Source organism: Gorilla gorilla, chromosome 10 (genome assembly GCF_029281585.2).
Source record: "Gorilla gorilla gorilla isolate KB3781 chromosome 10, NHGRI_mGorGor1-v2.1_pri, whole genome shotgun sequence".
Classification (NCBI taxonomy): Eukaryota; Metazoa; Chordata; class Mammalia; order Primates; family Hominidae; genus Gorilla; species Gorilla gorilla.
In genome coordinates this window covers 123040020-123066028 of record NC_073234.2, presented here as the reverse complement: position 1 = coordinate 123066028, position 26009 = coordinate 123040020, and the positions used below count along the sequence as shown (strand labels likewise).

The following is a 26009-nucleotide window of genomic DNA, read 5'->3' as shown; positions in this document are numbered from 1 at the left end:
CTCAGCCTCCCGAGTAGCTGGGACGACAGGTGCACACCACCATACCTGACTAATTTTTGTATATTTTGTAGAGACGGGTTTCCAACATGTTGCCCAGGCTAATCTTGAACTCCTGAGCTCAAGAAAATCTCCTGCCTCTGCCTTCCAAAGTGCTGGGATTACAGGCATGAGCCACCACACCTAGCCTATGCCTGGACCTTGAACATTTTTTTCCACGTGTTTTGTTCTGTGTCTTCTCCAGTTGTTCCTGCTTTACCTACTTTGCCACAGACCACCAAGTATGGCAGCGTGGCCCTGCAGGTGGGCCGAAGCCTATCTGGAGCCCTGAAATGGACAAGAAGCTGTAGGGGGCAGAGTGGACTAGATGAGTTGGCTTAGAGCTGCCAATGCTATGCACAGGACATTGGACTAGCTGTGCTGAGGACTGTCACTAGTTTGCTGTGTGGCCCTGGGCAGCCCACTTTCTGTCTCTGAGCCTCACTTTGATTATCTAGGAAGGCAGAGGCTGAGATCAGACACAGCTGTGATGACTGAGCCCTTTCCTTGTGTCCTCAGGGCTAGTTCTCAGATTCCAACATAGCCTCGCTTGACTGGTGGGGACCATTAGGCTTTAGGTTAAAGTAGGGAGCCCAAGGCTTCACAGCTAATAAGGGTCAAAGCCTGGAATTGAACTTGGATCTGCTTGACTCCAATGCCTGAACCACTCTTTATAGACTTTCTGAAGCCTTTCTATGATTCTGCACATCTACTTGAGTCTGCCCCTCTCCTTATGAGAGGCTACATATGAAAATGGTTAAGGGTGGTGGCCTCTGGAGCAGAACTTTCTCAGTTTGAATCCTTATTCTACTTACATACCTACTCCTGAGGTGTGTGACCTTGGGCAAGTCACTCAATCACTCTCCGTTTTGATTTCCCCATCTGTAAAATAGGAAGATGACAACAAAATGTTGCTATAAAAGTTTACACATGGCACACACCTGTAATCCCAGCACTCTGGGAGGCCAAGGCAGGTGGATCGCCTGAGGTTGGGAGTATGAGACCAGCCTGGCCAAAATGGTGAAACCCTGTCTCTACCAAAAATATAAAAATTAGCTGGGTGGGATGGCAGGCATCTGTAATTCCAGCTACTCAGGAGGCTGAAGCAGGAGAATGGCTTGAACCCAGGAGGCTGGGATTGCAGTGAGCTGAGATTGCACCACTGCACTCCAGACTGGGTGACAGAGTGAGACTCCACCTCAAAAAATAATAATAATAATAATAATAAAAGTTTGAACACACACACGTCACTTAGAATGCTACCCAACATATCCAGTTTTTATGTTTTAACTATACATAGTTATACGTATATGTATGTAAACATGTAAGTACTTGTATGCTTTAACTATTATTTCCTGCCTCTGAACTTTTGTTGCTCCTTATGATATAGCCTCAAAAAGCTGTAAATTTTGATCTTTAATATTATTTCTAAGTAAGTATATTTATAGTTACAGAGACACACTGACAGGACCAAGGAAAAGAAAGCTTCCTTCAGGTTGTACCCTACTGTAAGGCAATCCTGTCTCTAGGGCACTGTGAATTAATACATAAATTATATAAATATTGCAATTATATTGTGAATGGTACAAGTACATTGCATTCCATTGCTGGGGGGTAAAGGGGATAATTTCTTATATGCAAATATTTATATATCTTATGTGCAAATATTTAAAATAAATAGAAATTTTTATAATCTTATTTTGGCCTCTTTTTGTACTTTTGTACTTTTTTTTTAGTAGATTCGGGTTTCACCATGTTGGCCAGGCCGGTCTCGAGCTCCTGACCTCAAGTAATCCTCCTGCCTCGGCCTCCCAGAGTGCTGGGGTTACAGGTGTGAGCCACCACACCCGACCTCTTTTTGCCCTTATAATTGGAGCCTCCAAAATGGATGTGACCTGGATTTCTCTTGACCTCCCAGAAGCCCTAATCTAGGCCAAAGTACCAGGATTGGAAGAAACTAAAAACCCCAGAAATCCCTCTGAAGGGCCGAACTGTCAATACCTGAGCTCTGGTATCATAAGGCGCCCCGTGATGACACAGCCGAATGGGATTGGACTTGGCTCAATCTAGCTCATCCCAGAGGCTGTTCATGTTGCTTTTCCTGTGGTTGGAGAAACCATGGAGGAAGTGCTGGCCCCTATTCCTTCAATATTGCTGTGAATATTCCTGTGCTTTGCAGTGAATGGAGGCTCAACCCCATCTCCCAGAACAGAGCTTCTTAACCTCAGCACTACTGACATTGGGACTGGAGAATTCTGGGTTGTAGGGGACTGTCCCACATAGTGTAGGATGTCCAGCAGCATCCCTTGCCTCTGCCCACTAGTAGCACCCCATTGCCAGCTGTGACAACCAAACACGTCTCTAGACATTGCCAAATCTTCCCCAGTAGAGAACCACTGCCACAGAATAAATAGAAGGATTCATGAGGCAGGTGGTTTGCTAAACTTTGTCCAAATAATGTGATTAGTCTCCCCTGGTCTGATTCTTTAGCGAAGGCCGTGATGATGTTGTGTACAGTGGTAGTGGTGTTGGCGGGGAGAGGTTGACCTTGTATTATCTGGATAATTGATCAGTCCTCCTTCATGCCATGTTGTAGACAGGACCACGTTCTCCTTTGGATAAAAAGAAACACTTCTTTGTACTACTGAAAAAGTCATGTTTCATTAATATGATGACAGGGACATAACCTAAAGGCTGAAATCTTAGGAGTTTGGGGCATTCTGTAAAAATCGATTTCTTATTATTACTTTTGTATTCTCAGAGGACATTTCTAAGGAAGACATTTCAAATTGTGACTTTTGCCCCCTATCTAGGGGCCTATCTAGAAGGCCCCCCTAGAAGGCCCCCTTTAAGCTGTCTTAATGCGTCTGGGCTGCTCTCACAAAAATGCCATAGGCTGGGTGGCTTAAACAACAATTTATTTGTCATGGTTCTGGAGCTGGGAAGTCCAACATCAAGGCACCAGCAGATGAAGTATCTGGTGAGAGCCTGCTTCCTGGTTCATAGACTGCTGTCTTCTCACTGTGTCCTTACATGGCAGAAGGGGTGAGGGAGCTCTCTGGTGTCTCTTTTATAGGGGCACTAACCTCATTCATGTGGGCTACCCTCTCATGACTACACATCTCCCAAACACCCTGTCTCTTAATACCATCACATTGATGATTATGAATTTTGGGGGAATACAGTCACTCAGTCTATAGCATAAGCCTTACAAAAACTTCCTTCTCTTGAATCCCTTTCTCTGCTCTTTCCCCTTAGTGGCCCATCTGTCCTACTTTGGGCACAAGCTGGTTTTGGCAAACCTCACACATGTGTATGTGCTTTTAGAAAAAGCCCTTAACCTTCTGTGTCATCATTCTCCAGAATGGAATGGTTTTTGTCTAATGATTGGTAAAGAAGCTATTCATAAAGTTGTCAGCAGAAACAGGTGGCTAGAAAGGATGATTGCTTGCACAGTGTTCTAAAGCTTTTTCACAGCGTTCCCCTGGTGAGAGACAGCAGGGGAAAAAAACATCTAATGGGTAAGGTAATTTAACAGACATTCATAGCGGGCTTGAAAAACATCTCACACCTCTAGTGAGAGGAGAAATCATTGGCAATAGATGGGTGCACAAATGACTTTCAGAAAATGCCTCAGAGAACATGGAGTTCTTAAAATGACTTATTACAGATGAATACAAAAACATCTTAAGGATCTTACCTGAGTCCTGACCATATATATAGATGATCTTTTTTTTTTTTTTTTTTTTTTTGAGAGTCTCGCTGTGTCATCCAGGCTGGAGTGCAGTGGTACGATCATGGCTCACTGCAGCCTCGACCTCTCAGGCTCAAGCAATCCTCCCCACTTCTCCCACTTCAGCTTCCCAAGTAGCTGGGACTTCAGCTTCCCAAGTAGCACCACCACACCTAGCTAATTTTTTATTCTTTTGTAGAGATGGGGTCTTACTATGTTATCCAGGCTTGTCCCAAACTCCTGGGTTGAAGTGATGCTCCTGCCTTGGCCTCCCAAAGGGCTAGGATTACAAGCATGAGGCACCATGCCTGGCCTAGATTGTCTTTTTTTTCAGGCATCATTTCAAGTATCCTCTGAGAGAGAGGAACAGAAGAACCTGATACCATTGCAGTGACCTGGGAGAACAGAGCAGTCCTTCTCAGACCTCAGTGTGCTCAGCACTGGGCCTCTGGTTAAAATGCAGATTCCATGTAGTAGGTCTGGAATCGAGGCTGACATTCTGCATTGCCAACAAACTCCCAATGATGCAGAAGCGACTGTCCAGCTCCACTTTGGAAAGCCAGGAAGTAGAGTACTTATTTGGGAAAAAGCTACAAATGCTCACACGGTTGGAGAAGCAGTGATCCAGCAGAGAAGTTACTTGACTTGCCCAAAGTTGCAAACAACAGTGAAAGTGAGTGAGATCTGTGGCTGGCGCTCCTGGTTCCTGAGCCCGTGTTCAAGTCTAGATTACGCTGTTTCCCTCATTCCAAGTACAAGGAGTAGCTGCTGCACTGTGACCTCCCCATTGGACAATGAAAGGATTTTACGCCCCACTTCAAGCTGCATCCTACCCAAATCTACCTAATGAGCCATTACCCTTCTTTAAAACAACTGTGTGACCAGACCACTTAGGAGTGTGGAGTGTGACCACTTAGGACTCCACACAATGAGCCAGAACCGTCCAACTCAAGGCTGGCGTTTCTGAAGGCTTGCACTGGGAGGAGCCCCCCCTGCCGCTCAGCCCTGAGTCCACAACCCCACCTGCACGTTGCTCAATGTCCTGACCTCCTGCTGTCTCAACATCAGAGCTATTTACCGATTTCCTCTCTTTGCTAAAACAACAACCACCACAACAACAAACTTCTCATGAACTGGGGTTTCTCAATCTGCCCTCGTACTTTTGCTCCCCAAGAATTCAGTGCTGTATGTACAGTGGGAAATGGAAACAATAGAACCATGTTTCAGCTGAAACTGGCACAGTTAAAAAAAAACACCAACCACGAAAAAACTAGAATGCCTACATAAACTTGGGGATTTTTTCGTGCTTTATGCTTAAGACGCTTTTGAAAGGTTACAGCTAAAAGTAAAATTTGTTTTGATAGCATTCTCAGCAACAGAAAGCAAATGAATCTCTTGTCCTCCCCATGGAAGTAAAAAGAAGGAGCCCAGTTGCTGCTCTGCAGAAAGTGGCCATGGAATTTACCTTCTCTGTCCTTAGAATGAAAGGCCTCAAAGCAGCCTTCGTTTGCAGGCTTTGCAGGACTTTGCTGATGTAAAAAGCCTTAGAAGTCGTTGAGTCTTTGAATTCTTTCTTGGCTCTAACAGGAGGCTAAAAGCCAAGTCTCTCGAATTCAGCTTGTTCCCTGGGCCTGGAAAGAGACTGAAATCCATCTTGGTGGCCACCCAACCACACCTGCTCCACCACACCCTGCGGTAACAGAGTGAGACCCGGAGGCCAGGAGACGCCTTTTGGGGGTGTGTCCTTGGTAAGTGAGGCGCATCACTAAGTGACTGTTTGGGGTGAAATCAGCCTTTAGGGAACATTTCTCGGATACTTTTCTTGCTTTACCAAACAAGGCTGAGCATCCAGGTTGGTGGGACCTTGGCCCAATAAAAGCCAAAAATCCGAGTTAGTGTATTAGTACAGAGAAAAACAAAGTAAGTATAAAGAAAAAAGTATTTAAAAAATCTGAGTTAGGAAAGGTGCAGGCTCAGATAAAAGACGCAAAATGGGCCAGTCACATCTCCTTTTGGACCCAGTGCCCAACTGAGCTTGACCATGACAATCAGTAACCGTGGACCTGCCTGCCAGAGGCGCCCGGCTGTCCTGGGGTGGTGGGTCCTCAGTGGCCGTCCGTCCCCACTCCTGCCACCTCATGTCACGCCAAGAGTTGGCTTGGCAGCAACTAAGTCCCCCAGGCTGTGTCTGTGTGTCAAGGAGCACCTTGAGGGACCCTGTCTCCCACATCTCTGTGTCCGCTCTGTGTCCTCTCTGTGTCCTCAGTCCCATTAAACATTGGTCCATCTACATTGAATCCTCACGCCACCCAATACTTCTTTCTCCCCCAAACAATACTCACCAAAAAAAAGACATCCAGAACAAGTAGACCTGTCATCACAGCTCATCACAGATACACATGACTAACATTTGTCTTAGCCCAGAAAGCTCTTTCTTCCTCCTTCTCTTTTTTTTTTTTTTTTTTTTTTTTTGTCTTAGAGACAGGGTCTCACTATGTTGCCCAGGCTGGCCTCGAACTCCTGGGCTGAAGTGAATCTCTTGCTTCAGCCTCCCAATATCTCAGACTACAGGCATATGCCCCCACACCCAGCTGATCATATTTATTATTATTATTATTTTTTGAGACATGGTCTCATTCTGTCACTCACTCTGGCATGATCTTGGCTCACTGCAACCTCCACCTCCTGGGCTCAAGCCTCCTGAGTAGCTGGGTCTATAGGCACCCACGATGATGCCCGGCCAATTTTTTTTTTTTTTGGTAGAGACGGGGTGTCACTTTGTTGCCCAGGTTGGTCTCAGACTCCTGGGCTCAAGCAATCTGCCTGCCTCGGCTTCCCAAAGTGCTGAGATTACAGATATGAGCACTGTGCCTGGCTTGATCATATTTTTCAAAGCAGTGGAGAGGAGAGAAGCATCTTATTCTCTCCCCTCTCTCTTTAGAGGAGGCATTGTGACTGAAGAGGCACCACAAAGAGTTGGGCTTAGAGGTCAGGTCAGCCTAGGTCCACATTCCCTCTCTGCCACTTTTTAGCCTTGTTGCCTCCACCTCAGTTTCCCTATCTGTAAAAATGGGAATCAAAATTCTTACCATATAGGATTTGTTATGAGAAGGAAGATAAAGGCATATAAAGATGAGCACAAAATATAAAGCAATGGAAAAGAGCAGCCTCCCATGTACTGAAAATCGTCCACGATGTTTCAGTCACATAGAGGCATCTCCGATGCAGCACACAGAGGCATGGCATTCAGGCATCATTTCCATTGCCTCTGGGATGAAATGTGACAACTGGCTGACAGTCACATAGTCACATTCCCTCCCGAAGAGCTCAGAGCAGGAGATGAACAAAATGCTGGGGTCCTTGGGGACTCTGGGGAATGAGGCTGTCAAGAGAGTGCCGTGAATCAAACTGGAGCCTGGTGGATGAATCCTCATACTCCAGAGTGGACTAAGAGTGCAGCCAGTAGACTGCCTCAGGCTGATGGCTTACAGAGCCACTGCTGGCCTTTGGGGACCTGAGGCTGCTGGGGAGGTGAAATTAACCAACCCATGATAAAATCGGAGGTGGCCATGTCCAGGGCACAGAAAATCCCTCTCTTCCCTCTTGCTTCTCCTTGCATTTTGACAGAGCTGTCCCTTCCACCATTGCTGCAAGAGTGCCTCTCCATCACCTGTCATGTTAATGTAATGACATTCCCATTCTGCAGGAGGGAAGACTGAGGCGGACAGGAGACCTCACTCACCAGCCACTTATGCCAAACCAATGCATGACTCATGGTTTTTCTTTGTTGAGTCCAGTTTAAAAAATGCATATGAGATGTGGTGGACGTGTGCAAATTCACATACCTGGATTTCATCCTACTCTCAAAAATGGCCTTTCCCTAACTTGATCGTTTTACTGAAATGCATTTTTTTCTTTATAAAAAGAAGTTCTATTTTTCAGTGACCGAATTGCTTCTAGCTACTTTTTCCCTTCCCAGCTGGTAAGGTTTTGTGGACAATTTTTCTTCCTTCTGTATTAGATAAGTAAGAATAATGAATTGATCTGCTGCCTCACAACCTGATGAAGATAGATAGGGTGGCATGCTGAAATAAAATGCAGCAGTGGCCAAAAAATGAAGGCTGGGAGGTCATTACGAATTCTACGTAAGCTATATCAAGATTGATATTCATTTTCTGAGGCCAAACAGATGATGTGTATCAGAAGGAGAGAACTAATAACGACAAAACCCCTGAGTTGTAAGGAACCTTTAAATTCTACCCTCCCTTTATTGCTTGAATCTCTATCGAGGGGTTGGCTAGCATTTTCTGGAATGGCTCCTGTCATGGAGAACTCACTACTACCTCTTCATTCCATCTTTGAAAAGCTTTGCTCTGACTGTTAAGAGTTCTTATTTATACTTAGGTGAAATCTAAATCCTTGAAGGGTCTGTCGCTGGGACAGCTCTTATCCTTTTTATGATACTGAACAAGCTAGTTCCTTTCTTTTCTTTTCTTTCTTTTCGATGGGGGTCTTGCTGTATTGCCCAGGCTGGGGTGCAGTGGCATGATCGCTGCTGACTGCAGCCTCTACCTGCCAGGCTCAAGTGATCCTCCCACCTCAGCCTCCAGAGTAGCTGGGACTACAGGCATGAACCGCTGCACCTGGCTAATGTTTTAAAAATTTTCTGTAGAGATGGGGTCATACTATGTTGTCCAGGCCAGTCTTGAACTCCTAGAAACAAGCAAACTTCCTGCCTCAGCCTCCCAAAATGTTGGTATTACAGGCAGGAGCCACCACACTCAGCCCGATTCCTCTTATCTATGAAGCCTCTTCTGCTATTTGAAGACAACTAAAATTAAGATGGTCACCTAAGTATTCTCTCCTACAGGCCAAACATCCCAGTTCCTTTGGCTGTTCTTTTTTTTTTTTTCTTTTTGAGTCTTGTTCTGTCACTCAGGCTGGAGTGCAGCAGCATGATCTCAGCTCACTGCAACCTCTGCCTCCTGGGTTCAAATGATTCTCATGCCTCAGCCTCCTGAGTAGCTGGGATTCCAGGTGCCCGCCACCACACCTGGCTAGTTTTTGTATTAGTATTTTGTTTTTTTGTATTAGTAGAAATGGGGTTTCATCATGTTAGCCAAGCTGGTCTCAAACTCCTGACCTCAAGTGATCCACCCACCTTGGCCTCCCAAAGTGCTGGGATTACAGGCATGAGCCACCACGTCTGGCCCCTTTGGCTGTTCTTTCACCTTTGGTTACTCCCTTCTGATGAGGCTGCATTTTCTCTGTGACTTTCATCAAGCACAGGGGACATTTGTCATGTTCATGGCTACCCACCATCTTTCTATATTTGTAGAAATCACACAGTACATTTCCCATCTCCCTAATGTAGCGGCGAGAACTGAAACTGCCAGCCTCCCCTACAGCTAAGGTGCAGGCATGGGACCTAGGTTCTGCCTGCCAGATGTGGATGTACCCAGTGAAATTTTGATACTAAAGGGCCAACATGAGGAGACGGGAGCTTCCATTATGTAGTGCAAGTAGAGGCAGAAGCACTGAGCTTTTTTGGGTCGGCTGAGTTCCTGATGTAGGAATGACACTGGTGCTTGTGGAAAGAGCAGTCACTGAAACCAAGTTTCTGGGAACTACAGAAATGCCGCTAGTGATTTCTGCCTCCATATCATTTGGTGGAAGCAGTGGCAGCAATGAAGACAACTAAAATTAAGATGGTCACCCAAGTCTTCCCTCCTACAGGCCAAACATCCCAGTTCCTTTGGCTGTTCTTTTTTTTTTTTTTCTTTTTGAGTCTCACTCTGTCACTCTGTCGTGGTTTGTAAGTTATTCCAAAAGGCTCTGCCTTTAATAGTTTCTCCAGCCTTCCCAACAACTGTGTAAATCCTCTAATAGTTTCAAATAAACCCTCTTTCTTCTTAAATGAACCAGAGTTGCTTGCTGCTAGAAACCTTGACTCATACAGGACATGACCTGAGTGCATAATTCCAGCAGAGAGCCCTCCAGTGCACAGAGGAGCACCATCACCTCCATCATTCTAGCAATCATGCTTCTATTAATGTAGCCCACAGCTACATTATGGGTTTCTAAGCAGCCACATTATGCAGCTGACTTACATTAAACTCACTGGTCACCTGAAATCCTCACATTTTAGGGGCAAGGAATCATTCCTTGGCTCAAGGAATTTCTAGAAAAAACAGACTTCATTTACTTTATTACTTATTCAACAGAAAACACTATCTGAGCTTTTCCCTTCCTCAAACAAAATATTTAATGTATGAAAGCAAGTCCTTTGAAGTGCCAAAAATGCAGTCGTTCCCTTCACAAGTAAACAAAATAATGAGTAATTATGGATTAAAATCCTACCACTTTTTCTTCTTCCCCACCCACTCATTCCCCATAGCATACAACTGAGAAGTATCAGGGTCACCCAGCAGCCATTTTGAACCAGATACTCCAGCGTCCCTCTCCATTATCAAAGTGTTGTGAAGTGAACAGGGAAGGGGCTGCATCTTTGATTATTCCCTTGTTGATTCTCCTGGGTGTCCCTGCCACCCCAGGGGGCTCTGTGAGTGCAGAGAGAAGCCTCAAAGCATAGTCTGAAAATAAACAGGAATCTTTTCTTTTCCTTCTGCCGCCAACCCTGAAGGAAACAGGACAAAGAAAAGGGATGAGGTCACCTTTGGTTACCTTTGGTTAATGCCATTGCACAGGAGTGGGTCTCTTATTTATATTAGGGCATCAGTAAATACCCGTGAAATAAATAAACTTGATTTAGATAAACAACAGACCAGGGAAAAGTAAGGTAGAGTGAGGTTATGTGTGAGTAATTCCTTAGCTTAATTCAGACTGTTAGAGCCCTCCACCTAGGAAGACAGGATTACATTTATTTATATTTAAAATTATACTTTAAGTTCTAGGGTACATGTGCAGAACATGCAGGTTTGTTACATAGGTATACATGTGCCATGTTGGTGTGCTGCACCCATTAACTTGTCATTTACATTAGGTATATCTCCTAATGCTATCCCTCCCCCCTCCCCCCACCCCACGACAGGCCCCAGTGTCTGATGTTCTCCTTCCTGTGATTTGCTGCACCCATCAACCTGTCATCTAGGTTTTAAGCCCCGAATGCATTAGGTATTTGTCCTAATGCTTTCCCTCCCCTTGCTCCCACCCCGTGACAGGCCCTGCTGTGTGATGTTCCCTTTGCTGTGTGCATGTGTTCTCATTGTTCATCTCTCACTTATGAGTGAGAACATGTGGTGTTTGGTTTTGGAAGATAGAATTTCAAATGATTTTTTTTCAGATACATTGTGAAAATGTCTCCCCTGGGTCAGAAAGAAAGGCTCGTAATAACCCTCAACGTTGAGACTCCAGAAAGGCCAGGTGACAGAACAGGTGTCACAGGTTGGCCTGGCAGCAGAAAGGGTTTGAGATGAATCTCTGACTTCCAGACTGCACACCTTTGCTACTCAAAGTGAGGTCCCTGGACCAGCAGCAGCAGCAGCAGCAGCGCTGGGATCCTTGTTAGAAACAATGAATTTCAAGCCCCACCCCAGCCCCATGGGGTCATTTTAACAAATTCGAGAAGCACTGCCCTACACCATCAGTGAGATGTCTAGAAGTCATCAATTACAGAAAGACCTAGTTTGGGAGCAGCCTGGACAACATAGTATGACCTAATCTCTACAAAAAATAAAAAAATTACCCAGGCATGGAGGCTTCCACCTGTGGCTACTCTGGAGGCTGAGGTTGGAGGATAGCTTGAGCCTGGGGAGGTTGAGGCTGCAGTGAGCCGTGACCACGCCACTGTAATCCAGCCTGGGTGACAGAGAAAGCCCCTGCCTCTCTCTGGTTAAAAGGTGACAGGATACTGGGGAATGCTACTCATCAATGAAAAGGAACAAGCATTCCATACGTGCAGGCTCCTTGGATGGGTCTCTGAGGCATTCTGCTGAGTGCAAAAAGCCAGTCTCGCTGTTTGAGGTGCTAACACCTGTAATCCCAGCATTTTGGGAGGCTGAGGCAGACAGATTGCTTGAGCTCGGGAGTTTGAGACCAGTGCTGGCAACATGGCGAGACCCTGTCTCTACAGAAATTTTTTTAAAAAGTGATCTGGTAGTGGTGGTGCATGCCTGTTGTCCCGCTACTCAGGATACTGAGGTGGGAGGATTGCTTGAGCCCAGGAGTTTGACCCCAGCCTGGGCAACACGGTAAAATCCCTATATCTACAAAAATAAATAAATAAATAAATAAATAAATAAATAAATAAATAAATAAATATAAATTAGCTGGGCATGGTGGCTCATGTCTGTGGTTCCAGCTACTTGGGAGACTGAGTCGGGAGGATTCTTGAGCCTGGGAGGCGGAGGTTGCAGTGAGCTGAAATCACACCACTGCACTCCAGCCTGCGCGACAGAATGAGACCCTGTGTCAATAATAATAATAACAATAAAAACACCAATCTCCAAAGGCCGCTTACTATATGGTCTCATTTACATAACATTCTTGAAATAACAAAACTATAGAGATGGAAAACAGATTAATGGTTGCCAGGGGTTTGGGATGAAGTTGGTGGAGGAAGGGCCAGAGTGATTCCAAAGGGGTAGCATGAGGGAGATCTTTGCGGTGAGGGAAGAGTGACCGTGGTGGTGGTTACACGAATCCACACGTGGCAAGATGTCACAGAACCATACATACACATTGTAGCGATGTCAACTTCCTGGTTTGGATATTGTACTAAATTTATCTAAGATGTTACCATTGGGTTACTCTGTACTATCTTTGCAACTTCCTGCGAATCTGTAATTGTTTCAAAATAAAAAGTGAAAAAAAAAAACCCCAAACCAAAAAGGAGATGGTAGTCATGTAGCAATGATCTAGAGAGATGCCATCTTCATGGTGAGATAGCTGAAGCCTCATTCTAACGCTTTTATCTGGTTTCCTGCTGGGAGCCTGTTTTGCTGAAGGCATCATCGTGAAATGATGAAAAAGGTCCCTTTTGCTAAATCCTCCTGGATGCAATCTGGAATGTTCTATTACACAAAATGATGTTCTCACAAGGTTCTAATATAGGAGTGTGGTAAGGAGAGTGTGACAGGTTCCAGTCTAGGCCCACAGTACATCAAGTCAGAAGGAGTTGAGGAAACAGGTCCAGATGGAGAAGAGGCCTGGCCAAGGTCACCCAGGTAGCAGATGACAGATTCAGGGTCAGGGGTGAGATGTGGTACCCAGCACAGAGCCCCTCCGTTGTACCAATCAGCCTCTTCCCTTTGTAGCTCTTCATCCCAGAGGTTTTCCATAGCATTAAAATTCAGAACTCATCTGAAGGTTAGCTCTGAAAAGCAACATCCAAAGAACGCACCAATGACATCAGGGCATGTCTTCTAATTGCCTATTCACGCAGACAGATTGTCTTTTCAGATTCAGGGCTAAACTTGGAGATGTGTCCTTTCACAGGGCACTCGTTATCTGCCTGCCTCATCAGTGATGGGAACTAAAGCGCAATGTGATTGCTGAGTATGAGTTCTATTTTTTTCTGCCAAGCAGGAAGTTCAAAATCTGTTGAGTTATTTTTAAAGAGGGTGGAAAAAATAGGCATCATAGCAGCTTCTGCAATGGCCCCGGCCAAAGGCACGTGCTGCTTTATTCAAGGCATTGGCTAGGCTGGGAGGAACAGAGGTGACGTGAAGTTCCACCAGGGAGGTTTCTTGGTGGAGGGGTGGGGGATGAGTGTCCACACACTCAAGTGGCAGCACAGGCCATATGGGTTTGCCTACTAACTTGATGAGGATAGCAGTCCCAGATATTTCTGGAGGGATATCTAGCAGTTTGTTTCATTTGGGGGTTTGTGGCTACCCTCTCCCTCTCCACAGAGCTGTGGTCCTCAAGCCCTGGACTGAGAGTTGGCTCTGGTGGGCGTGGGCCCTGCTCAGCCATTTGTGGGGTCTTGAACCTTACACACACACCATGGGAGTCTTGTGTCATCCAAGTCACACATGTGAATCTCACATTCCTGTGTAGACAAGGAATTTGGAAGAGTGAATCCCTGCAACTCTAATCTTTTGAAAATATGATGTTTATAAGAAAGGAAATCCAGGTGTACTTGGCTTCCATTTGCAAACATTTCTTGATTACTTTGTGTGAAGCACTGTGCTAGGAACTAGAATCACAAAAGAGCTCAGTTTGGGGGGAATTTCCCTATACTCCTCGGAATAAGTAGCAAAACCCTAGAGAATCACAAATCACCATGGGAACCGCTGCTGTAGAAAGTTCTAGAAATGAAGGCAAAGTCATTAGCCTTCCTTTCCTTGTATGAATCATCAATTTCCCCTTCCTTCTGTTCAGTCTTAGAAGTTTAGAAAAGCCTTTTCCCTGCTACTAACAGTGTGGGACTCGTAAAAAATATCTCCTTTAATCCTCCCAACAACACTATTCACTAGTTATAGGTTTTTGTTTTTTTTCCTTTTTGAGACGGAGTCTTGCTCTGTTGCCCAGGCTGGAGTGCAGTGGCACAATCTTGGTTCACTGCAACCTCTGCCTCCCAGGTTCAACCGATTCTCCTGCCTCAGCCTCCTGAGTAGCTGGGATTGCAGGTGCCCACCACCACGCCCCGTTAATTTTTGTATTTTTTAGTAGAGATGGGGTTTTGCCATGTTGGCCAGGCTGATCTTGAACTGCTGATCTCAAGTGATCTGCCCACCTTGGCCTCCCAAAGTGTTGAGATTACAGGCGTGAGCAACAGCGGCCGGCCACTAGTTATAGTTAAACCCATTTTTTTTTTTTTTGAAAGAGGAAGGTGAATACTAGATAGAGTAACTTGTCCAAAGTCTCAAAGCTAGTCAGGGGTTGGATCCAGTTGGAACAGGGTTTTCACGTCTGTGCTGGAGTCCAGGGCTCAGCAATCAGTGCTGCCAACAGAGGTGCGCAATAGATGTCTCCCTGAGTGGAGAAACCCAGGAAACTGCTGGCCTTGGAGACTGTGTAGGGGCCAGGCAGAAAGAACTAGAAGTGGGAGGATGTGAGCACTTCTGCGACTATTCATTCGTCTATGACTGAAGGTGGGGGTGGAGGGAGGTGGGTGCTGAATTCTGAAGGCAGGGGACCCAAGACTCGTGAAATAGATTTTCTCAAAGAACCCTTTATCCGCACAGCCCGATGCTGGCAAAACACTGTGTGATGAAAGCCTTGGTATGACAACATACAGTCGGATAGCACTTTTTGCCAAGGGCTTTACAGGAAGAAACAATGTGAGATCCAAAAGCAGAATCGCAGAACGGGGAACACAGAACAAAAGCAGAATCACAGAATCTCAGTGCAGAGGAGGTCCCAGAGCTCCTCCTCCAACCCCGCCCCCATGCCTGACTGCATCGTCTTCTGGTTTCTGCCTGGGCATCTCCGTGATGGGAGCTCACATCCTGATGTTCATTTTGAGTGGATTCTCCTTCTTTTGAGGAGAATGAATGATATCCAGGTATGGTATATGTAAGACCAATGGCCATGGGGGTGGGTACAGAAGCTAAGTCATGTTCTTGTGTTTCTTGGGGGCGGCTGCACGTACACACTCCTTCCAGTGTCCCATGGCAAATAGAAGGGGTGGAGAGAATTTGTGGCAGGCAGCCCCCCACCGCGCCCCGTGCTTTCCTCCACACCCTAAGATGCTAATGGGCCCTTGTACAGACTTTGCTGAGGCCTGAATGTCAAAGCCACCTGTCAGACAAGTAAAAGGCACATGGGGTAGCATGCACTTTATCATTCTAAAAGCAATAAATCAAAAATGCCTACTCACCGTGAGGCTACACCGAGGGTGACACACAGTCAAAAGTAAAACGACCTTCTGCTTTCCTGGCCTGACTCACAGTTCTGGCCCCTGGCACTTGGTTGCTTCCTAAAGAAGGAACAGACCTGGATTGCTAAGCAGGCTTGAGCAGTCATTTCTGGGAGGTGGGGCGATGTGAGCTCTCTACCGGGCCTCAATAGGCCCAGGTCTCCCAGGGCTGGCTGGGCCTCTCCCCTGACCTGCTTGTAGGTTTTTGTGGATTGGCCAGGGGGATTTATCTGCACACATGCCTGGGTTGGGCCCAGGCTGGGTCAGGAGCCACAGCACAGCTGCTGGGGACTTGGTTTGACCTCAGCAATGATGACACCCAAGAAGAGAGCTGCCTGTCCCTCCATGACCCCGTCCCCCATCCCATAATGCTGCCACCATCCCCTAGCACCAGCTCATGCTGGCCCTTGGTGGGGACACACCATGTGGAGACAACTTGTCCTTCTCATACCCCCATCCTCAAAAAGTGTCATCAAGGCACATGAGTAACAGCCAGAACTCCACCCTCTGCAGGCGAGTTCTCTGCCTTAGGCAGTGCTACCTCGGTGGCCAGATGGCAGCACCTGTAGCTTCTCTGCCTGATGAGAAAAAGATCCAAGGGTGTCACTCAGAAGTGTATGCAGCATGGGGACTAGGGCTTGGCTGCCACATCGCCAGCAACAGGAACATTTGTCTTTTATCTAGCATCTTCATTTCCCTTGGCTTTTTCTGCAGGGCCACATTGTCCAATCTCTTCACTGAGTGAAGTTCTGAGGCTTGAACTATTGGGATAAAGAGCCCACTCAAACCACACACACGATACACGGCCTGGGAAAATCATTTCTTTTAATGACAGAGAAAGCACACCAAATGATAACAGAAGCCTCATTGGGAGTTACCACTGTACAAATCAATGCCTGGAGGCCCTGAACTAGCATTAGACATTCACAGGGAAGTCAGCTGAGGTTAAGGAAACATCCACGCAGCATCTCTGAGGATACAGAAGAGGGAGGAGGAAGGTGACAGCCGCAATGCACACGCTGTGTATCTGTAGCTTGGACTCTTCTTCAGGCAGTTCTTGTTTTCCTTCCACATTGGATGGTAGGGGCTGGGGGAGGTTTGCAAATGATCATGTGGAAGAGAGGCCTTGTGTATCAGCCTCGCAGAAGAGCCAATACTGTAGACAGATATCACCCAGATGCTCCATGGGCCATGCCCATGAAGCGATGTGACATTGGTCCTCTGAACAATGGTTCAGGGAGCTCGTACAACAGAATAACAGTGGGTCCTTCACAATCTAGGGTCTGGCACAACTTCCTGAAGGCATGCTAGGAAATAGGTTTATCAACAAAACTTGGCTGTCCCCAAGGGTAAAAGTCATTCTCCTAGTTTTTACTGCATGTATCTAGGTTTCAAATTAAAGAACGAGAAGAAAGGCCGCAACTGAAGAGTTATCTGGAATACTGTGGCACTTTACCAATCTCTTTTGCTTATAATATATGGCAGAGCCAACGAAACCCTGTTGATATAAACTTTCATTATAATAATCCTGTACTGTACACTCTCAGAATACAGAAAGAATCCATCCTATCATACATGTTTCATCTTTAAAAATAATCTAACATAGTCATACTCTCTGGCTAGTAACAAACTATTAACATCTTCTGAGAATACAGAGAAAACTCTGGGATTAATAGTAAATTCTCTGACGTGCTGCCCCCTCCCCCATTCAGCATCATCTATGAACACATTTCTGCAAAAGCATCCCCAAATCATCCGTAACTAGGAAAAGAAATGGATATGTTGGTTTCACCAAATGGAGTTTTAGCTAGAAATGATGGAACATTTTTACCTTGGCAAAAATGAAGCACAAACGTAACATTTCACAGGTTCGGGCCCATGCAAATGCATGTTATGTGGGGGTGTTTTATTCTCACCCCGAAACCACGATTAGCATGCAGGTTGCTTTCAACTATTGAATTAGAGATACTTATTGGCAGTGCACCTCTTTTGTGTAATCATGATCACTAAGGCAAGATTATTTCAACTTGTTTAGAATATCAGCAGTATCTTATCAGATGCATGTTTACACAGTGTGGACCTGTGACTTACTATTTAAAAAAAAAAAAAAGAAATAAAGAAAAATCTCAAACACAGATCCCTAAACACAATTTAGTTGAAAACGAACTGTTAAGCTTTTAGAAATATATTTTAAACTACAAGACTGCCCTGTTTTTGTTTTTAAATGAACATTTAAAAAAGTTCCCACCCCTAAAAATTTGCCAAATTATTTCCTCATTATTGGTCACAGCCTCACCAATTTGCTACCATGGTTGACGTTTGCTGAAGCACAGCTACCAAGGTCCTTAATGTGTAATACAATCTCTTCAGGGTTGGTACGGTGAAGTCCTCCAACTGTCAACCTGGAACCTGAGTGACCTTTAAAAGGCCTCAATCCATTCACTGGACAGTGGTCCCCGGCAGTGGGTGTTCAATGGTCCTAGGGGTGCTTTCAATTGGGGTTAACTTGGTTGTCCAGTTGCCCATTAAACTCTGGACCCAGCTGATCTGATCTGCAGACCAGTGGAAAGTCCTTTGTTTTTCAACAGGAACACGTGGGAGCAGTAGAGGCAGCTCCTTGGCCCAGCCAAAAACAGGTGCCAGGTGGAATTTGTCTGTGTTTGTGTAAAGCCAATGTGGCAGGAGAACTGGAAAGTTCCCGGGAAGCATTCCCTGCACTAGGCGTTTCATACCACAGAACCTTTGGAAGACGACAAGTGGATGGACTGAATTCTGATGGCCAACGTCCTCTGTAAGTCCTGGAGCACATCCTGGCCGGTCCCTTCACCATTTTTGTCATACAGGAGCTGCTTGAATGCTTCATTTTCAATGAGGACCATCATGTTTTTGAGAAAGTAGCCTTCGCAATATGCTGAGAGCTCTGTGACTCCAAGAAACTGTGGAGAGTGGAGAGGAAATGGGAGATGGTTACACTTCCAAAAAGCACCTTTCAGATTATGCCTTCAGAGCTAATGATGGCACACATCTGCTAAGGAAGACTGGCTGCAGAATGTCTCTCATTCCCCAGCACACACCCATGGGGTGTGACTTTGCAGCTCATCCTATCAAAGGGTTAGAGTCCATTCCTCCACTCCTTGGCCTTGTGCCAATCAAATCACTTCTCTGGGCCTCAGTTTTCCAAGTTACAAAAGCAAGGGGGTGGACTACAGGGGTATCGTGCTCTGCTGTGCCATTTAGGACAGGGATGCATGTGGTAATTCTGTGGTCTCCAAGAGGCTTATAAAGCTTGATGAAGTTTATCAGTGAGTGGGCTAGTTATCCCACAAATGTCCATATAGATGCACAAATCCTGGAGCTGGAAGAGATCTTAGCAATCCTTTCATTCTTTTTTTTTTTTTTTTTTGAGACAGGGTTTCGCTCTGTTGCCCAGGCTGGAGCGCAGCGGCATGATCTCGGTGCTCACTGCAACCTCCACCTCCCGGGTTCAAGTGATTCTTCTGCCTCAGCCACCAAGGCGGGCGTCCCAAAGTGCTGGGATTACAGGTGTGAGCCACTGCACCTGGCTTAGAAATCTTTTCATTCTTTCAACATGAATCCTGCTCTTAGAATCACAGAGTACAAGGCTTCCTGGTACAGGTGGGGAAACTGAGGCTCAGAGTTGCCTATCTGATTCTGAGGACACAGCACCCCCCACCAGCACACCTGGCACTTGCTTTGTATATTAGTGTCATTCAGCACAAGTTAGTGGAAAATAAAAGCATAATATATACCTACATTGATAATATTTGATAGTATTTATTGAATGGTGACTGTATATCAGCCTCTGGCCTGTCTCCACACAACTAATTACTAACAGAACTGGGATTGGAGCTCTCATTCCCTAGACTAGTGGTTGGCAAACTATCGGCCTGAAGGCCAAATGTGGCCCACCACCTGTTTTTATAAATAAAGTTTTATTGGAACACAGCCATACCATTCATTTACATATTCTCTGGCTCCTTTTGCAAAATTGAGTAGGTACAAAGCCAACTGTGTGGTCTGGAAAGTTGAAAATATTTAGCTGGCCCTTTACAGAACATGTCTGCTGACCCTTGTCCTAGATTATAATTTTTTCAAGGGCAGAGACCATGTCTAATTTTTTTTTTTTTTGACAGAGCCTCACTCTGTGGCTCAGGCTGGAGTACGGTGGCATGATCTCTGCTTACTGCAGCCTTGACCTCCTGGGCTCAGGTGATTCTCCTGCCTCGGCCTTCTGAGTAGCTGGGACTAGAGGTGTGCGCCACCATGTCCGGCTATTTTTTTTTTTTTTTTGTATTTTTTTTAATAGAGATGGGGTTTCACTATGTTGCTCAGGCTGGTCTCAAACCCCTGGCTTCAAGTGATCCTCCCACCTCAGCCTCCCAAAATGCTGGGATTACAGGCGTGAGCCACTGTGCCCAGCTCCTCTAATTTCTTATTATATTCTGATGAATACAGCTCCTAGGAAATACTGGCTACTCAATAACACTAGCGAATAAATCCTTTGGTTTCCAAACCTGTGTTCTTTCCATCATGATGCACTGTTGAACTTAACCACAACAGCTGAGATTCAGTCTGATGAACCAGCTTGTTCTTTTTCTCAAGAGACACCCTGAAAGGGCCACAGGAAGCTCCAGGGCCTCTTTTCATGACTGAATAGTTTGGGACAGGTTTACTAGGAAAAAAGAGCTGGCTAAGCCATGCATTTGTGGAATGGGTTTCTCCTCTGTATAAAATCCCACAGCTGTCTCAAATGGTTAGATGTAATACAGAGGTAACGTTGCGGAGGTCCTGGTTGACATTTGGAACGTGGCTCTTAGCATCTAAACGCCTGTATTTCCTGGAGTTACAAACGCAAGTGTTGTTTTCTTTCTTTACCACTCTTTTTACTAAACTAGCCTCCATTTGCAGCACAATCTGCCAGTAATCAAATCCACATGGTGTGTGACCATTAGCGGGCTGCAGCATCCACAGCACAGGGGAAGCAGTGCACAGAAAGGACAGGGGCAGCTGGCTTTGCCCTGCCCTCCACGTGACTATCATAAAGGGCAGATATTTCTCTTGGAAACACTCCAGGTAGTGGCTGGGAAGGCGGAGGCAGAGCTGTTGTCTGTAAAAGCCAAAGCCCTGTCTGCAAAGGGGTGTTTGTAGGTGTATATATATATATATGTTTGAAAGAGGCAGTTTCTCTGCCATAGGTGTTCTAAGCCTGTATTCCCAGCCGGGGCTCACATCGCATCAGGCGACATTAGTAAATCACGAGATATGCTACAGAAGCTGCCTGACAACGAACTTGAAAAGATTAAAATGGGATTGTGAAACACAGGCCTCACTGCCAAGGTGGTAGGCCACAGAAAAGCCACTGTGGATGTCAAGTTCATGGGGCAATTTGACCATGGACAAGGAGGAGGGCAGAAGAGCACAAGGCTAATCAGGCTCTCTGCCTTGGTACAGAGAGAGAGAGAGCCCTCTCTTCTGCAAAGTAATCAGTTTAAGATTTAAAAAAAAATGCTTGTGTCCTGAGAAACCAGATTTTGGTATAATCCTCTTTAACTAGAACACCGTGTGTGTGTGTGTGTGTGTGTGTGTGTGTGTGTGTGTGTGTGTGTGTGTACAATGTAGACTGGCTGTACTTTTTGATTTACTGATAGCCAATCAGAAAATCTTGAATATCAAGGATTATTGAAAATATTTCCAACATTTATTAAGCCAGACAATAAACACAGGGTTAAGAACCTGTGCTTTGGAGTGAGACAAATCTGAGTTCAAAAATCTCAGTACTACACTTCTGGGAATATGCCCCCAAATAACTGAAAGCAGGAATTTGAGGCCAGGTGCAGTGGCTCACATCTGTAATCCCAACACTTTGGGAGGCTGAGGCTGGTGGATCACCTGAGGTCAGGAGTTCAAGACCAGCCTTGCCAACATGGCAAGCATCTGTCTCTACTAAAAATACAAAAATTAGCCAGGCATGGTGGCGCATGCCTGTGGTCCCAGCTACTTGGGAGGCTGAGGCAGGAGAATCGCTTGAACCTGGGAGGCAAAGGTTACAGTGAGCTGAGATCATGTCACTGCACTCCAGCCTGGGTAACAGAGCAAGACTCTGTGTCAAAAAACAAACAAACAAACAAAAAACAAAAAAAAACCCCAAAAAACAGGGATTTGAACAGATATTTGTACACCCATGTTCATAGTAACACAATATTATTCACAAAAAACAAAAAGTGGAAGCAACTAAAGTGTCTATTGATAGGTGAATGAATAAACAAAATATGGCATGTACATACAATGAAATATTATTCAGTCTTAAAGAAGAAATTCTGACACGTGCTACTATACGAATGAAACTTGAGGACATTATGCTAAGTGAAATAAATCAGTCACAAAATGACAAATACTGTATGATTCCACTTATGTGACACCCCTTGAGTAGTCAAATTCATAGAGACAGGAAGTAGAATGGTAAATACCCGGGCCTGCGGGAGGGGAGGAATGAGGATTTGGTGTTTAAAGGGTACAGTTTCAGTTTGGAAAGATGAAAAAATTCTATAGATGAACGGTAGTGATACTTGCACAACAATCAAATGTACTTAATGCCACTGAACTGTATACTTAAAAATGGTTAAAGTGGCAAATTCTATGTTATGTACATTTTACCATAATACAAAAATCTCATTACTAGCTGTGTGACCTTAAGCAAATTACTTCACCTCTCTGTGCTTCAGTCTCATTATGACATGGGACTAGTGTAGCATTCACCTAAAAGGGTTGTAGTGAAGATTAAAAAACAAGATGCAGCAAGGCTCTTAGCACAGGTGCCTGCACATTAAAAGGGCTCACTGAATGCTGTCTTAAGACAAGCAAGTAGCATCTCACATGCAATCTGATTTTTCTTTTCTTTCTTTTTTTTTTTTTTTGAGACAGAGTCTTGCTCTGTCGCCCAGGCTGGAGTGCAGTGGCGCGATCTCCACTCACTGCACGCTCTGCCCCCCAGGTTCATGCCATTCTCCTGCCTCAGCTTCCTGAGTAGCTGGGACTACAGGCGCCCGCCACCATGCCCAGCTAATTTTTTTGTATTTTTAGTAGAGACGGGGTTTCACCGTGTTTGCCAGGATGGTCTTGATCTCCTGACCTCGTGATCTGCCCGCCTCGGCCTCCAAAAGTGCTGGGATTACAGGCATAAGCCACTGTGCCCGGCCAATGCAATCTGATTTTTCACAACAAGCAATAGGAGCGTCATTCACATGCACTGTCACCGTCCAGAGCTGTGTGTGATATGGGAGTCATGTGTACTGGGCTCCAGTTATACCAAACGGAAAATTTTGTTTTAAACTCCTAAAATAAAATAACTCTTCATCTTGGCTGGGTGCGATGGCTCACGCCTGCAATCCCAACTACTTGGGAGGCTGAGGCAGGAGAATTGCTTGAACCCAGGAGGAGGTTGCAGTGAGCCTAGATTGCACCATTTCACTTCAGCCTGGGCAACAAGAGTGAAACTCCATCTCAAAAATAAATAAAAATAAATAAATAAACAACCTAACTCTTCATCTTAACTGGTTTTACTGTTTCTTGCTGGAACTGTTAATCCCCCCCTGTGCTCAGCACGTGGAACAAAATGCAGTGGTACCTGGACAAAGTATTTTACTTCTCTTGGGCCCAGTCTCCCCACTGATGAAGTCAATTGGATGAAATCAGTGGTTACTGAAAACTGGAGTGAAGACTGGTTTGAGGGCTGATGTCACTCTAGCAGCTTGTTAAAAATATAGATTTCTGGGCTCCCTGAGGGGATACTGCTGAGGTCATCGGGGGTGGGGGACTACACTGGCATTCAGCAAGCTCCCCCAGGTGATTCTAATTAGTAGCCAGGTGTTGGATCTGCCTGATTAAGCAGACTCCAAAGACTTCAGCAGTGCTTACAGCCTGTTCTCAATCTTGGCCCCATCTGAGAATCACCTGGGAAGCTTTGAAAGATGCCTTTTTCCAGGTTCCACTCCCAGAGGCTGATTTGATGAGTCTGTGATGGGTCCCAGGCATAGGAAGTTTAAGTGAGTCCCCAGGTGATTCTAACTTGCAGCTGGCATTGAGAACAGTTCTGGAAGGGCGGTTCTCACCCCTGAGCACACATCAGAATCAGCTGGAGGGCATGCAAAGCCACAGGTGGCTGGGTCCCCCCTCAAGTTTCTGATTCAGTAGGTCTGGGGTACAGCCTGAAAATGTACCTTTCCGACAAGTTCCCTGATGCTGCTGGATTGGACAGCCACTGTTCTAGAACCTTAGAAGGTGTACCTTACACCAGCAGCAGAGACATCACCTGGGAGCTTGTTAGAAAAGCCAAACAGGGCCCATCCCAGCCTGTGGAATTGGAGTCTGTGATGTGAGTCATATGCACATGAGAGTCTAAGAAGCACTGTTTGAGAACGCTGCCTTTGAAACTTCTGGGCTCCTACTTTCCTTGTTCTGGAGGGGAGGTGGAAGGCATCTTTTCTAAGGCAGGAAGCAGACCTTGGCAGAGGCCAGCGGCTTAGCCCTGAGAGAACTGGCCCAGCACCCACTCTCTGCCCTGCCTCTGTGTTTGCCAAGGAAAAGCCTCCCCGGCTTCAGCGCTCCTGTGTGCGCACTGCGTGAGAATGAGATTGATTACCTTGGCATGGTTGTAAATATCCACACAGTTGTCGGTATTGATGCTTTTCGCACAGATAATCTCACAGTGTCGCTGCAAAGCCTCCAGCTGGAAAAACTTAGCAGCAGACAGAAGCTAAAAATCACAAAAAGAGTCTGTTAGAGGCTGGGAGGTGGATGGAAAGGAGGTAACAGTAAGGAACTATAGTGGTGAGACAGTCCTCATCCTCATCTTCCACAGCAGTGTCACGGGTAGGGGATGGGAAATGATGCACAAAGATAACACTAGAGGAAGAGGACAAAGATAGGATTCCACTGTGGGGGAAGATGGGGGAGCGGGAGGGGGAGGGGAGGACCAAGCAAACTCAATTCATACCAATCACAGCAGGCGGTCAACCCAAAATGCCCAAAATTGTTATGTCCAGAAATAAGGGTGAAAATCAGGGTATTATCAGCAAGATGGATATCAAGGTGTCTCACTCCCTCTGTTGTCCAGGTCTCCACTCAGATGTCACTTCCTCAGAGGAGCCTCCCTCTATCCCATCTGTCCTCCTTTCCTCCTTGCCCTGTCTCACTCCTCAGAGTCACAGCACACCAGATGTGACGTCATGTCTGCCTCCCTCAATAGAGTCCAGGAGGGCAGGGATCTGTGTCGGTTTTCGTCACTGCTGTAACCTGGCCCTGAGCACGGTGCCGGCCTTGGAGATGCTAGACAGATGTGTGTTGAGAGAACGACAGGCTTTTGGGAGGGAAAAGAGCTAAGAGCAAGAGTTCAAAGGACTGGTTTTGGGAACGGGGACTGGAGGGAGGGCAGGGTGGGCCCGGGCAGCTGCTTTGTATTCAAAACTCTTCTATATGATTGAAATGATTTAAATGTGCATTCCTTATTTGTAGTTAAAATTATTTTTATTTTTATTTTTATTTTTGTTACGGCTAGACAAATGAAGCAGTGGGAGTGGAGAAGGAACACAGAAATCCATAACTGGTTGTGATCAGTTAGTTGTAAACAGCCGTGTGCAGTGGCTCATGCCTGTAATCCCAACACTTTGGGAGGCTGAGGTCAGGAGTTCGAGACCATCTGGCCAGCATGGTGAAACCCCATCTCTACTAAAAATACAAAAAATTAGCTGGGTGTGGTGGCAGGTGCCTGTAATCCTAGCTACTCGGGAGGCCGAGGCAGGAGAATGGCGTGAACCCAGGAGGCAGAGGTTGCAGTGAGCCGAAATTGCACCACTGCACTCCAGCCTGGGGGCAGAGTGAGACTCTGTTTCACACACACACAAAAATTAGTTGTAAACACCAGCGCACTTTTGTTTACAAATAAGCCCACATCCTCGAGACTAAAACCATCAGAGGAGTAGTCCAGGGAGACAAGAAAGTCACTGTGTGTCCATGTGTGTGTTTGGGTGGGGAGAGAGTGACCACGGAAGGTTTCACAGAATAAGAAGAAAGGATAAGTGGGCCTGCAGTGAATACATAGTCCTACTGGCGATCACTGTGTGCCAGGCACTGTTCTAAGCACCTTAACATATTTTAAGATCCTCTAAAAAACCCAGTGAGGTAGATAGTTATCCCCATTTTATGGGCAAGGAAGCTGAGGATATGAGGTTAAATAACTTGTCCACAGTCACACAGCTCAGAAGTGGTGGAGCCTGGATTTAGACTAGTCTGGCCCAGCATCCGTGTTGTAACCACTGTGTGAGGTCTGCTCTTGAACAGTTGATTGTGTCCTGACATCTCTCGTCAGCCAGGCACCTGGACATCAGCCAGGTACCCTCC

General features: G+C 45.8%; 1 protein-coding gene across 3 annotated transcripts in view; it reads right to left on the bottom strand.

Moving 5' to 3' along the window:
- Positions 1–16401: 16401 nt before the first annotated feature.
- The window catches only part of ABTB3 (ankyrin repeat and BTB domain containing 3), a 341236-nt gene continuing 331628 nt past the window's right edge, over positions 16402–26009 (bottom strand). For all 3 annotated transcript variants that reach the window (XM_004053822.5, XM_019039447.4, XM_055358956.2), the window contains 2 exons: positions 24253–24366; positions 16402–18529 (listed from right to left, as the gene is read on the bottom strand). In XM_004053822.5, coding sequence (XP_004053870.1) covers positions 18320–18529; positions 24253–24366 — 324 coding nt within the window. In that variant the 3' untranslated portion in view covers positions 16402–18319. The remainder of the gene's footprint in view (positions 18530–24252; positions 24367–26009) is intronic.